Source organism: Augochlora pura, chromosome 1 (genome assembly GCF_028453695.1).
Source record: "Augochlora pura isolate Apur16 chromosome 1, APUR_v2.2.1, whole genome shotgun sequence".
NCBI lineage: Eukaryota > Metazoa > Arthropoda > Insecta > Hymenoptera > Halictidae > Augochlora > Augochlora pura.
In genome coordinates this window covers 9970009-9985338 of record NC_135772.1, presented here as the reverse complement: position 1 = coordinate 9985338, position 15330 = coordinate 9970009, and the positions used below count along the sequence as shown (strand labels likewise).

The window sequence follows — 15330 nt, the reverse complement described above, 5'->3', positions numbered from 1 at the left end:
TGATGTTCAAATTATTTGGATCTGGCTTCATTTTATATCGAAACATACAATAGCATCATCCTTAACCCTTTAATTCTTTCAACCAATATTTTGGTTTTCCATTTTGTATACAATTTAAACGTGATCTTTTTACGGCTTGGCTCTTCTACGAAAAATAATTTTTGTCATACAATTTAACAATAAAGTAACAAGAAGCATGAAGATGTCCACGTTTTTACGAAAATTGTATTAATTTTAAGAAACATTTTCAGAAATGCATATTTTATTGCGGTAATTATTATAAAAATATTAAGACAAGGTTAATATAATATCAATATATTAATATTTATTTTACTGTCGTCAGAATTGTATTCTTTGAAAACCTTTTATTAAACTCTCTATTGGTGCATATAAAGTATAGAAGATTTATTTTGTATAGTATATGTTCATTAAAAAAAGGATACTGTCCAATAAAATATGAATATATTCTGAATAGTGCATATACGCCGACGGTAAACAATAAATTGCCAATGTGCAATAAATTGTGCAATAAATTGCACAATATTGCCAATTGGATTTCGTAATAATAAAAAAACGGTAATTTCGTAATGATGGGGGCATTTACTATCCAATAATATGAATAATTTTTTAGTTAAACCACGTGTACCGTAAAACCGAAACTGCGTATCAATGCATAGATCAGAATAATTAGTACAGCACAGGAAAGCAATCCGTTATACATTTATTGTTTAGCCGAGTGATTTGTTGGGAAAGAGTTTCTCCGAGGTAAACTAAAAAGTTCCCGGAAGTTCGGTACATAAATAACCGCGAAAAAGAATCGAGTCCTCGATAGCACGCGGGTTCTGCGAGCGAACTGAAAGAGCGACAGGATCGATGTGATTTCGGCTGGGCGACGACGGAATCAAACCGAATCAGTGGTCGCGAGCCGACTCGAGAAATCGCCCTTCTGGTTTTTTCTTGGCTGTTGGACGCGGCGCCCGATGATTATAAATAAAAGAAGAAGACAAGGAAAGGGGGAGGGGGGAGGCCGGGGCTAGAAGAACGGGGGTCCGAGGAGAGAGCCTTCTCAGAAACGGCGTGCATAAATCACGAATCGCAGGCAACCCCTAATTTCCCACCCTGTTCAAACGGCAACCCCCGGCTGTCTTCCTTTCGTAGTTTTCTTCCCGCTCCGCGCTCGTATTTTGATTTTGCACGCAAAACCACCATCACTCCGCCATTCATCATCCGCCGGCGAGCAGCCTACTCTCTTTCTGTTTCCGCTTTTCCAGCCCCTCTTTGCGCCTCCCTCCTCTTCGCGTCCTCCTTTACGGCCTCCTTCCCCCCTCGTTCCACGCCCCTGCGAAATTCGCTTCGAATCACAGGACAATTAACGTCGACGAGCAGCTACGTGATATAAGGGAGATTTAACCGACGATCACCTCCGGCGTGAATGATAATGGCATATCTTCATGCTTCATAAGCGGTCAGTGAATGGGTCGACCGAGGAGGACGCGATGATTCATAAGAAACGCTCGGACAACCGACGGAGGGGGAGGGAGCTCGGAAGAAAGGAACGAATTAATTGATACGGAGAATGGAATTAAAGCAAGGAATCCGCGGACGGGGATATTTCTTGAGGCCGATAGGAACCGATTAATACGACCGGCGATAAAGAATTCTTCGTAACCGGTGATTCATGGAATTAACACTAAACCCACCGAGCACTGAAACTTCAAAACTTCTTGTGTTACTTTGAAAAACACTGGCAAGACTGAATTTATTTATCTTTTCGATTGTTGATTTTGAATACCTCGCTCTTCGCGACAGTTTCGACATCGTAACTGCGAATGTGTACGCAGAATTATTTGCATCGATTTATAGAAATAGGAGCTGGGTCGGAGATTTCTACTTTTCCACAACGAGCTGAAACTGATACAATAATTACTGTGTAATATAGTTAATGTTCTTAGATTCTTTTCATTTGTTTACTGCTTTAGACGTCGCTCATTTTTATTGTAAATGCTGAAATCCGATAACTCTTCAACGGATGAATATTTTTAGCTCAAAATAGCGAATGAGATTCTACATAGACGGAGACTTGAACATCGGTATCGTATCATCGCACGATCATGAATAAATTAGCTAATTTGAAATTGTGTCTGGACGGAACAATTTTTCATATTGACGGAACAATTTTATACATTTTTACATATTTCGATCATGTCGTGTATTGAAAAATTACTCCGTCGATGGTTAATCTGGTATGAAAAGTTACGGTTTGGTTTGATTTCACGACACGTGGTTGTCGTTCGCCCTACAATGGATGCAAAGAAACATTTTAAAGCAATGATTTCTACCTCATTTAAAACAAAAATCCCATTACTTGCTTATGATTTTCTATATCTTTCTATAGCATGCGTTACCGTTTCGTGATTTGCATCCGCGTCAGTAGCTCGAATTTCTGCTTGGAGTTTTATAGAAATCATCGTTGATTACGGTAAACGAAAATCGATTCTTTCAAGTTTGTGAACAAGGTATCCCCCCCTCGGTGTAACTAATTGAATTGCAATAACCCGTGGAAACATTTTTACGCGGATGGTTTTCATCGAAAGCTGCAAACGGTGATCAAGGAACAAGCAATTCCCTAATAAACTTGGATCCGAGATGGCGCGCCACGCATAAGGATCCTCTCGGCGATAAATCCTCGTTGAGACTTATTGTTCCCGGGGGCCCGGCGCGCGGTAGAAAACGAGCAGAAAAGAAATCTTCATAATAGAGTAAATGATTCTTGTTCCTCCGGCATTCGGTTCTCCGGCGTACGCGCATCCTTCTCGGCTGCTAATCTATTTGTTTCTCATTAACGGGCCCACATTAATCTTCGGACTCCTCCGGAGTCCGCGCGACCGGACGCGAGAACGCCGAGGATGCTTGTTACCGATAGGTTCGCGGATCTCCGGCAGGACGGGGTTCGAAAAGTCGCAGAATCGATTAGAAAATACGTACACGGTACACTTTTCAAGAAGGAAACGCATGTTTACTTACAACCACTTGATGCAGTCTCCGCCTTGGACCAGCAGCAGAAGCAACATCAGCCAAGTTTTAGCACCGCTTCTCTTCGTTACCACCATGTTTGATCACTTTGCATTCTAGAAGATCGCCGTTCTGTCCCGCGTTCCCGTACAGGCCTCCGTTTCTCACTGATCGTTTAACATTAATGGAAACGTTTCAAGGGCCGCTGTGCTTTCCTCGATGATCGGTCGATCGTTTTGCCAACAAATGCGGTGCCCCGTACGCCTCCATGCTCAGAGGCGCCTACTTTTCAGGGTTTGAGAAAAGTTCTCGGGGGGTACCGGGACCGTTTCTTCGGACAGCAATCGTCCGTTATTGTAGGAAGATTGTAACAGCGGCCTGTGCATAAATTTCTGAGATACCCGGACTCCTTTAATTGCCGTTGTCGATCGAACGATAAACACCGGCTACAAATCACGCGTGGCGCGGCGTTGCTCGATTTCTTTCGCGTGTGCCGTTAACATTGCGAACTGGCCGAATACGCGGTGAAAACGCGCGGATAACCGATAAGATTGCGTTTCATGACCGAGAGAAAGGACGAATTATTTTTCAACGAGAAGAGAACGATTATAGTTCGCGAGCCACTGACACTTCACGGTTGAATCTTAGATCGATCGGCCACCAGGACATGTCAACGCGCCGTATTCTGAATGATCTGCGACCGATACAGTCCCCTATCGGGGAAGTTTCTTCGCATCGTCCCGTGCTGCAGGGAGTCTGCGTGGTTACAGGTGTCCGTCGAGCCGTCCTGCAGGACTTGCCGGTCGTCGTGGAGGTGGAATCCTCCTACTACTACTCTAATTCCTCCTACTTCACCTACTCGTTTTTCGTTGGCCGAAGAACCGGCCACAGGGATGGCGATCACCGGAGTCCTAACGACAAGGGAGCACCGGAATCTATCGCTATTCACGCTCAACGGCATTCGTTCACCGCGAACAATACCAGTTTCTGATACTGTGCCCTGACAAGCTTATTTTTTTAATCACTCTTTGAGCGAAATTTTGCTTTTCACGGCGAAACTTTCGAAGACGTTCCCTGTCTCCTATGGACACGAGAGTTTTAGATTTTTCCTACAGAGACAGTATATAGGGACTATTATTAAAATGGAATAATTTATTTAAGAATGAATGGTAATTAATAATAAATGGTATTTTAACAGTTTTGAAACTGAATAGCCTAGTACGATTCATACAACACAAGTTAATAAGAGAAGTCTACATACATCTGATAATATTAAATACTTAAAAGAAAAATGACAGATTTATACATTTTATGGATATTTTACGTTAATTATAAAAAAATATGATTTTGAATACGTTAAATATAAATATATCAAAACTAAAAATAGAAAATCGTACAACTTATTGCACGGTCTGAACGGAAATACATTGAAAACGAAAATTGAGATAATGAGAACTGAAAATCATGTTAACTCGATTTGTATTAATTTTTATATTATTCATATTTAAAGTCTATGTTAATAGAATAGAAATTTACTAAGATTTAGAAGATCGGTTAACGTTAAAAAGAATTTTCATTTTAATAATTTGTTAAGTTATTATTATTGTTTTTCCTCCTATTTGTTTTTTCAAAGTCGTCGTTATTATTAAATGGTTTAACAAGAACATAAAAAACGACGAGTTGATGAGTATCGCGGTACGAATGAAACATATATTTATATTCACGCACCAAATTTCTCTGATTGTGCTTTACTTTCTCTTTCGAAATAATTATACACACCCGGTAGCTCATATTTCGTTTAGTGACGTGAAAATTACTAATTGTAAGTTGTACTGACCTTACACACAACACTTCCATGGTAATTAACTGCACGGATTATATTTCTACGCAGCTATGTTCCAGCTGTTTTCTTTCGAACCCGGAGCGTTTATTACACGGTAGTTTTATATCGTAGAAGTTGCAATTATCCGGGAATTTTCTGGAAAACTTTACAAAACATCCGTCACATTCGAAACATTCCATTGGAAGAAAAGATAGTGTATCGCGAAATTATTCTGTATTCTTGTATATCTTTTTTCAAACGAAAGACTATATTTTTAACATCATAAAAGATACTTATTTTCAGATCGAGTTTAGCCCTCGTACATCTTGCAGTATAACTCATTTCCTAAATACTGTAGAATGCTCGATATCCTTTTGTAAGATGTTTTTTTTTTAAATAAATATTTTTTAAATAAAAAAACTTTAATAAAGTTTAAAGTATTAAGAAAATAGCATGAGCGAAATATTATTCTAGGATCTTTCATGCTACTCTTTCTGAGAAGCGTACGAGGGTGTATAACCTATAACGGTTTCAAGTCATTCCGACAATTAGTTGTAAATATTTCATGAACTATCTTAGGAAACATATACCTACTTACATTTTTATCCAATTTCACGTCGCGCACACCAAGTTATTGGCAAAATTAAATCCACTGCTTGTGAAATCGTATTGCTTCTCTTGTTCGTATAAATATATCTTAGCCAGTCGTCAGAAACTAATCTAACACGAGTGCAGTAAATCGACTATCAACGTGTTCGCGATCATAAACGCGTGGAAAACTATTTAAAGCGGCTGCTTTATTGCACATTACAGATTTTTGACAAACACTGGTTGCTGAATTCTTTATCGAATATAATTTATTAATACGCTGCCACTCTCTCTCTCTCTCTCTCTCTTTTTCTCTGGGAGTTAATAAATTGATCATAATCGACCAATTACAATTGCGAAATATTATTGACGCTATATGTTAATCACGTATTTTTCGAATTACGTAAAAAATAACATCGTTTTATCGTATGGATATTGATGGTTCATTGTAAAAATGTAAATAAGACGTGTACTTTACCGTCAGAATCAACTTTTATCAGCCTGTTTATTGCTATCGCGAAATGTCGTGTTCTATTAGAAAGATAATGCCGAATGAAAGATGATTTTCATAAAATATATCGGTGAATAACTTTCCATGTAATTGTATCGATTACTTCTTAACACATGTCTGTATGTATGGAAAAATTGATAAATCAAATAATTAATAGTTAATAAGTGTGCGCACAATTAAAAAAGTTAAGATACACGCGGGTCAAAAAGGAAGAAAATGAAGATTGAAAAATTACAGTTTTTTTGATAATCTGCGCAACTTTCTGCAGAAACCTGTGGACAATTAGCGTGCTTAATGAAATTTTCACCGGCGTAAAACGTAGAATATTGAATATGAAATGTAGCAAACATGTAGGAAGCATTGAAGCAGGCGTTCGATCAATTAATTTCACAGAGAAAGCGAGATCGCGTATTATTGCAGATCACGAAGTCACTATTCGAAATATCAACGAAAGTATCTAGAAAGGTCTAAAGAGCCGGTTAAATTTTTATCAACCGTTCGGTCGGTGCTTTGCGACGAATTAATTGAGTGTTTTTGGTCAAAGCTCGCGCAAAATGATTCGCATAACAATAAAAGTAAACTCCTCTTCGCAATAAGTATTTCATCGGAAGCGGTATTAACGAATTATTTAAAAATGAGATTGTTTGCACTTCAACTGCTACGACATACATACAAAAGTTTTGGCAATATTGCATTGAGCATCTGTTAAATAAATACGCGAAACATAATTAATAGTACAGTTTATTTGCTTTAAAAAATATACAGTGAACAAAGAAACCGAAATTTTGGCCAAATGTAATTATATGGTATTAAGATAATTATAAATAAAATCTTTATAAAAATCTTATTGATAAAATTTTTTATTCTTATCTTCTGCCTGTGTTTAATGTATTGATTGTTCTACATTGTTTAAAAAAGGACAGTGGGAGAAATTTTAATCTCGACTACGACAATGAAAGTCTTGGCTTCATGGTTCACGGTATTATTTAAGAAAATAAACTGAAATGTTAATCATACGTTACATATTTATTCAATATACGTCTAATTGAAAATTGATAAACTTTTGTATTTATAATATTTGAGGTGCAAAGAATCTGTTTTTTTTTTTTAATTAATTCGTTAGCATCGTTTCTGGCCAAGTACTCATAACCAGGGGTAGTATCCGATATTATTTTGGCAATTTACACTGAAAATTATTACGTAGATACCGGTTCGGAATAATGAAGGTCGGCCTCCCGTTTCATCTCTGTTCCCTAGGTATAGTCTTCCTCCCTCTCATCGACGATAAATAAACCTCTGTCAGACGGTTCATTACGTCGTTAAGTTCGGTTCGAACTTATCCGCCCTCTTTTTACAGAGTTACCTGCATTCGTTTATCTCTATTTGCGCTTCAAATATACATTGCTTGTCTCCGGTTACACGAAAATCCGTATTAGACCGGGGAACAGTGTAAATTAAGAAATCCTCTCCATAGTATGTACCGCACGGTAATTGATCACCGAGAGCGCGAACGAAAATTATGGCCCGAAGTTTGTGCCTCAATTAAACGTGCTCCGGAGAAAAATATATCAGATTATAAAATGCTTATCAGTTTACAGACTCATTAAATTAATTGGGATCCGCGAAATTCAAACAACTATTTCTCTTCTAAAATATCCTCGTAAAACTATTTTTTAGAAAATAATTTATTTATATATATTCGAAACGTTGTAAAGTGTTCCAAAATTTATGAGTGTTTTCTTTCACGCGTTTATTTTATATGCAGAAAGGATAAACGAAATTTGACGCTTTAAATATGTTACAGGCTACTTTTGTGAGGCAGGTAAACTCCAGATTTTGGTCTAGTATCTTACGAGTTGTTACCAGACTCGGCTGTACATCGCTGCGAAAAGGTTGCCTACCTAGAGGCGTTTACAGTGTCGCGTAAAATCAAAATATTCGCAGCAATAGATAATGATCATTTTTGACAAAATTGGTACGACAACAAATTTATAGAAATACGAAAGTTTCGTTCTAAATTCAAATACGAGATTTTTAAACTCAACCATTATAAACCTCACAGACCGAACATTTCTAATATACAATATACATAGATACTAACAAATCTTTTATTCCTCTACGATTATATTATAATCGCTTGTATTCGTTTAAAATACGAATAAAATTGGTAAAATTAAAATTAAAATTGTAAAAAACTACGATCTAATATTTTGTTTTAAGTTTCATATCGAGGTAATAATGTGTCGAAAATTATTTTACGATGTTTATACAACTGCTGGCAATCAATAAATCGTTGGTAAAATATTATTGTCAATTAGTTTGCATTTTCACGAGGTGCTCTCTAAATGACGGTACGGTTCGGTGAGGAGGACGGAATGAGTTAAAAACGGTTTATTGGGGGAGGGCTGCAAAGGATGGTCGCGCTTCTTTCGTTCCAGATTATTCCCTACCATTATTCGTCGAAGACGTCTAGCATAAAAAGGGGGCAAACAGATCCGGCGACAGCTGCTTGGCTATTAAAAGCGACTTAAACCTCAAACCCCCGACGTGATTGCAAAAGTTACCTCTCGTTCCACAAGTTCCTCTTGCATCAAACCCCTTCGCAATTACGCACAAAGCTAACGCATCTTTATATACGTTAGTGTCTCTTCCTAACAAATAAGCAAATTGCTAAATGAGCCGTGACGTCGCTTTGCACACACCGCGAGGAACGAAATGAATGGAACAAGGACATTAAACCTGCTCGAGCTTACTTTTCCTTAATTTTGATATTATAATTTCATAAAATTATTGTCGTTTTAGTTTTTCTAGATTCGTCATATAAAAGACGGTGTCGAGGCTAAATACAACTATTTTAATTTGCTTATATTATCATTTACGGAGAGACTTCAGTGCCAACATGGTTTTCTATACATATATATATTTTTATTACAATTACAATTTATTATATTATTAATTATACTTACTGCTAAATTTCGAGAATCTATTTTATTTTTATTAAGACATATTAATTAATAATTTCTATACTGAGAGCAACATACAGGTAAAGTTTTTGATTGTTATTTAAGTATTATATTAAATAATTTATACATATATCTAAACAGAATGTTTGTTGGAGAAAATGTTTTGTCGGGTGGTTTCGAAGAAGTTGGAAGGAATACTATATCGGCATGAACAGAGAGTAATCAATCTGATACCATGCAATTAAATACACATCAACTTACTCTGCAACACCAGAGTCTTATCTGCATAATTTGTAAATGATAACGTCGCAAAAAAGGAGATCTCGCTCCCTTCCTCAGTAAACCCTTTTTTGTGAATTTCTTACCGGCACCATGCGCTTATGAACAAAAGCACGAAGTTTCTTGGTGCACGGTAATACTAAAACGTATTTAACAATTTTAGATTTCAGGCCAACATGACTTCGCCATCAATTTTTATACGCTTCGGGTCAGAACATAAAGATATCAATAGATCTGTCAGAAATTAGTATACGAAGCGCGGAAATAAGTTATTTGATTCATTAGTTCCTTCTTTATAATTTTTTTTTCAGTCTAACAATTTTTATATGTCAGTTTAAAATATCGATCCATAATATAAAAATCTGCTCACAATCGATATCTTGATTGTTGTATAGAAATCATTACAAAATTGTTTCGTTTACGTGAACGAGTCGGGACCTATATTAAAGACATCATAATCGCCCGACAGTTTTATCCAAGGCATCCATGTCCCATTAAAATGTTCTGGGAAAGAATTTGGATCCACCGGTACATTTGTCGGTGGTATCACAACGTTCGTATAATTTTTAATATAATTGTCGAGGTCTTCAACGATCTAGAAATACAATAACCATTTAGAAACGAATAATATAATAATATTAATTAAACTTCGGATGATTACGCAGTTATGCCAAATAACAATTGACGAAATACGATAAAATAAATAACTTTGACATCGTTTCTTTAGAAACATCCAGAAAATTATATTTTGCATACAAATTTGCAATCTAATAATATACAGGTTGTCACAAAAATGTCTAACAATCCAGAAATGGAAGATACCCGAGGTCATTTTAAGCAACTCTTTCCTTTACAAAAATGTTCTCTGACGCATCGTTAACGAATTATTAACGAAAAACATCGACCAATGAGAAGCGAGTTCCGCTGGCGCGAGACAACTGAGCCAGCAAACGGTTGAAGCCTAGTTTCGCTCACTGGCCTCTGCTGCTTTGCATCAGTGATACTTGCCTCACGTTTGACAATATTTTTTTATTAATAATTCGTTAACGATGTCTCGGAAAAAATGTTCGTAAAGGAAAAAATTGCTTGAGATGATCTTAGGTATTCCCCATTTACGAATTGTTAGATATTTTTGGGACACCCTGTATATTAACGATTACTCGTATATTATAGTATTTTTCTTGAGTGTTACTTCAGATTTCGGTTTCTTTTTCAATAGTTCCCTTGCCATAAATATTTATTTGCTTACCTTTGGATTAACCGAAGACAGATCTGTAGTTTCGCAAGGATCAACGTGTATGTCAAACAGACACCTGTCCAGACAATTTGGATAGTTTGAAACACGTGGACAAATTACCATTGCCTCCTCCCTAAGTCTAATTACATCCTCGAATTTTAACGCGGGCTGCGATATTTCGCGAATCGCGGTGCCCGCGAGCGACTGCAAAACGCCTGACACATTATACTTGGGATACGATACGTCTATAAAACTGTCACCATAATAACCACCATATTGGAGACTCGCACCTATGTTAAAAGTAGGTTATGTATACTTTCAAACTACAAACGAATGAACACAACTTGAATTACCATTTATTAGTTTGTATTTCCCGATTATAGCCGCAGATGTATTTTCCGAGGGATCGATGTTCAACACTACGCTTGCTCGTTTCGATTGTTCCGCGAAAACAAGCGTTGACCATTGATCGACGCCATCAAGGTTTTCCTCTAAATCCTCCAAATTGCCACCTGCGGCGGTGTAGAACGTCGGCAACCAGTCCGTTATGTGCATCATATGATCAGAAACTCTAGAGGACTTCTTAATTAGCGGCGAGTAGACGCATGCTGCGCCACGAACGCCGCCTTCAAACAATGTAAACTTCAACTGAAAATTGTAATATCATATACAACCGCATTCTACGGGCATTTATTAATGTTTCTTTGTTAGTGACTGTTTAAATTTGTCTTTGAATAAAAGCACAGCGATTTTCGAAAGTTGTCTGAGTCAGGTCTAGAAATTGACCAGCATAAAGATCGCAAACACGAGTGTACCTACTGTTTTATGCGTGTGTATGTAGCATTTAGGAGATCGCCGGTGGGAGTGAGAACCGCGAGGGGATTCAAAAGGCGTAGCTCTTACGATCTTCATGTTGCGTGCTGGTTAATTCCGAGCCGTAGATTAAACAATGAAAAGTGTAAATATTAATTCTTTTGTTTTTCAGATGCTCTGAACATTGTACATAGTGTCCCTTTTAGAACGAAGCAGCTACTTATTTTCTTTACACATTTAATCCTTATATTACGATCTCCGAGTGGACTCAAGAAATTTTTTAAGTCAGCATGGAACTTGTTTTGTGTGAAATGTTCGAAGAACACTCGCGCATCGTTTCAAACAAATATTGAATATAACTGTATTACCCCTCGTAAAGGATAATTCGAACCGTAGTTTTCCAAGAAACCTATAGTCTGCGCCCCATTGTCAGACATGAAGACGATCACAGAATTATCTAACATTTTTGCATCCTGTAACGCCTTAACCACTCTACCGACAGAGTCGTCCAAAACTGTAAGTACGCCTGAAAATAGAATATTAACGCTATAGAAAAAGTTATTACAAGATATCTTTAAATTTATTACGGTGCGCACCTGCGAATTTTCTTCTATTGAAGTCCTTGATGTAGCCTAAACTTGCATTCACTTCTTTCATGTCACGAACTTCCATTACATCTTTAGAATCGGAAGAATGAACGGCTAAGTGGGACAGTTGCAAATAAAGAGGCTCTTGACGATTGTGTTTCGCAATTAGAGTTTCAGCTCTCTTTGTTATAAGATCAGTCATATACTCATAATTGTAATCCACTGATAATTTTCCGCGAACATCGTTATGTAAATCGTATCCCGTGTGATTCTAAAAACAGACATCTCTTCTCACTTTATTTGAATTTTAGAAGTCTCTTGCAATATGTAAGGTTTTACTTCTTAATTAAATTATTAGTTTAACAATATGCTATCCTTTCAATTGAACAAAATTAACAATGGTCCATCGACAAGCTAATGAAAAATCGAATTAGATATTGCTTTATTACATTTATTTTTTCTTCTTCTTTAATGTATAGCATAAAAAACGATTGACAGCTGAAAAAGACGAATTTAAATATTAAAAGATTAACGTAAGAAGAAGTATTAAGTATAATTATATGTTTAATAAAACATCGATGTCGATTTAAAGAAAGCAGAGGTTTAAAAGATACCAGTTTCAATAATTAAATATATATTATATAGTTAAATATTTAACATATATATATTAAAGTATATTTACAGAATGTTTAGCGACAAACTCACGTCTTGTGTAACGCTGTGATTGAAGTACGTAACATATCCATTGTAATATCCATAGAAGGTATCGAAACCACGGTACGCCGGCGTGTGATAATCGCTATAGTATCCGACATGCCACTTTCCAATCAGGTGCGTGTTGTATCCTAATTTTTTTAAATACTCCGGTAGAAGAGTATTATTTAACGGTATTCCGCGAGCCTCGCCAGCCTTCAAAGGGTACCCTTGCATGCCTACAATAAACGGTGTTATATATTTTGCACTTACTGTTATCGAAGCAATTTACTGCATTAAATATGTGAATAATTATGGTGAGTAATTACTGATGGATAACAAAATATTCTGTGTCAAATACGTGTACAATTATAATTACTGATGAATAAATATTCTGTACTAGATATATACGGATAATTGCAATGGAACCCGCATGATTTATTTGATTGAATAATTTTTGCCAAGGGCGTACTTTCGACCGCACCCTGCTTAGTTAGTCTTTATGGTTCTCTCTACATGTATTGAACACATTCAGCGGCCTTTATCCGCACACAAAGGTTGGTTTGTGGGTCGGTTACTTTTAATATGGCTGATAAAAATGTGTGAAACGTGAATGCCACACCGAACGACCTTAGTTACTATAACTCAGTAGAACAAACTACCTGTTCGAAACGGATAACGTCCTGTGAGGAAAGCTGTCCTTGATGGTGTGCATATTGGCTGGACATAGTGACGTTGTAATATCACACCATTGTAAGCCAGTGCGTCTATATTTGGCGTGGGTATTTGATCGGCACCGTGAAAACTTACATCATTCCATCCCTTAATCAACAAAATTAAGCTTTTCATTTCACAAAATTTTTATGCATTTCTGGTACATGCATATTTCTAAATTGTTTTCGCCTCGTTTCATTTTTAATATGAGAACATTTTTAGTTAACGACAAAAACTTGTCCCTTAATAAGTCCCAATATAAGAATTTGCAAAGAAAGTCACCTTTGATAAAACGCGATCCTGTTATTAAATCTTTTGTACATTTTAAACATTTATTTGCACAATACAATTTATTTTCTAAAATGTAGCTTAAACGAAGAATTCTGCTACGAAAATTTACGCGAAAGTTTTATATCGTATAAGTTGTTGCAAAACTATCACCGTTATTTTTAACGTTTTTCTAGGCAATGCACGACTAAACGTTTCAATAATCACAAGTAGATAGCAGATTTAGACAACGCATAAAAATTCACAGTTTACTTACAAGATATCGATTCATTAAATTCGAAAACATTAATCTTACCAAGTCGTCCACCATAATGACAATTATATTTGGTCGTTGCACTCCCGATGGACGCTGTTCCTGCGACAGCGCCAGATATAGACATCCTGATAGAAGAATCACAGATAATAACAAATATACAGCACGTTTCGTGGCTTCCGACATGATGACTTTTCAGTTCGATCACGTGCGCCGTTTGCTTCACTTTAATTATACTGTATGAAAAAATTTCTAAAATTAACACAACGTTGATCGCCTCATGCACAAGTGCGGTTGCGAAACCTCAAGCCACTGGCGAATAAGTTGACTGTCCTTCCACAAAATAAACGAATTATGAAGTAAATGTTGTCGCTAGCATGAGGGACAAGTGGCAATAGAACTTGCACGGTCTTCTTATTGATAAGAAACATGTACTCGATAATAACAGTTTTGCGGTAAGAACACTACTGTAACGAGTAACCAATCTTTACTGGCTTTATACACTCAGCAGCGAAAGTGTTTTAGGACACTGCAGTAGAATTGATCCAATTGTCTCAACAATAATGGATAGTTGTGCGAAGATTCTTTGCTCGATGCGATTTATATCAACATTAGAACAATTGAACGGTAAAAGTAACTAATTGGTATTGCCTTTTAAAAACAGCAAAACATCATTTATCGGAATATTGTAAGATTTTTATTACAGGATAAATATATCCCGTAATTATTCGTAAAAGTATTTGTACAATCTTAGTAATTGTAAAATAGTTGTAAAATCAAAAATTCAACATCGGTCATTTTTTCATCGGATTTTTAATACTTGCACTAACATCTATGTTGCACAATAACAAAATTTATTTAATAATGCATATTAACAAAATTGAAAGGAACATGAGCGACTCTTCTCTTTAATGAAACATCTCTTCATTGATAATCATTTCATTGAGGAATGGGTAAACTTTATCTTTGGATGATAAAATTCAGTATTTTTTACGTTCAATGAAAGAAGTCTAGTAACTTCCTGCAGAAATCGCATTATTCAATATTATAATGCATGCCATATAATTTGTACGTGCATGTACATTTCTTCGCGGTACGATATCGACCTACTTTAAAAAAGATAAGCGATACAGAAGAATAGCTGCATAAAAGCCCATAAATTAGCGTAAAAGACAAAGAACAAAATGACCTGCTCTTTGTCTGTTTGCACAGGTTGTATTTACTAATGAAGACGTATCAAGCGTTTACCAGCTTTGTTCGCTACTAATTGCGAAGAGAAAAAATTAACGTCATCGTAATTAACGTAAGCAACTGATGTATTCGCTTTCACTGAAGTAAAAACATGTTACGGCACAATTCAGATACATGAATTTGTTGCATAAAACATTCGCATAGCAGGTCATACGATTTAGAAGTAAATATATAGTTACTTCAGGGCCACGGTGCCCTTGGACATACTGTGTCAATATCAATGTTCTACAAATAACCAGTATGCATATGCAAAAAATATGGTCGATCTTGGATTAACGTTTACGTTAACCTTTCATCTCCTCATCAGATACATATCTTG

General features: G+C 36.3%; 1 protein-coding gene across 1 annotated transcript; it reads right to left on the bottom strand.

Moving 5' to 3' along the window:
- Positions 1–8829: 8829 nt before the first annotated feature.
- On the bottom strand, positions 8830–14249 carry LOC144478773 (arylsulfatase B). Its single transcript, XM_078197019.1, has 8 exons — positions 13803–14249; positions 13168–13327; positions 12518–12744; positions 11822–12083; positions 11594–11751; positions 10766–11060; positions 10425–10702; positions 8830–9770 (listed from the first exon to the last, which is right to left on the bottom strand). Exons 1-8 carry the CDS (start codon positions 13944–13946, stop codon positions 9594–9596), a joined length of 1701 nt encoding a protein of 566 aa, XP_078053145.1. The 5' UTR covers positions 13947–14249; the 3' UTR covers positions 8830–9593.
- Between the last annotated feature and the right edge of the window lie 1081 nt (positions 14250–15330).

Coding starts and splice junctions, on each gene's coding strand:
- LOC144478773 (XM_078197019.1), bottom strand. CDS start 13,946: ATGTCGGAAGCCACGAAACGTGCTGTATATTTGTTATTATCTGTGATT. Junction 12,745..13,167: donor ACGTTATCCGTTTCGAACAG/GTAGTTTGTTCT, acceptor CGTTTATTGTAG/GCATGCAAGGGTACCCTTTG. Junction 11,061..11,593: donor CGAATTATCCTTTACGAGGG/GTAATACAGTTA, acceptor TACAATTTTCAG/TTGAAGTTTACATTGTTTGA.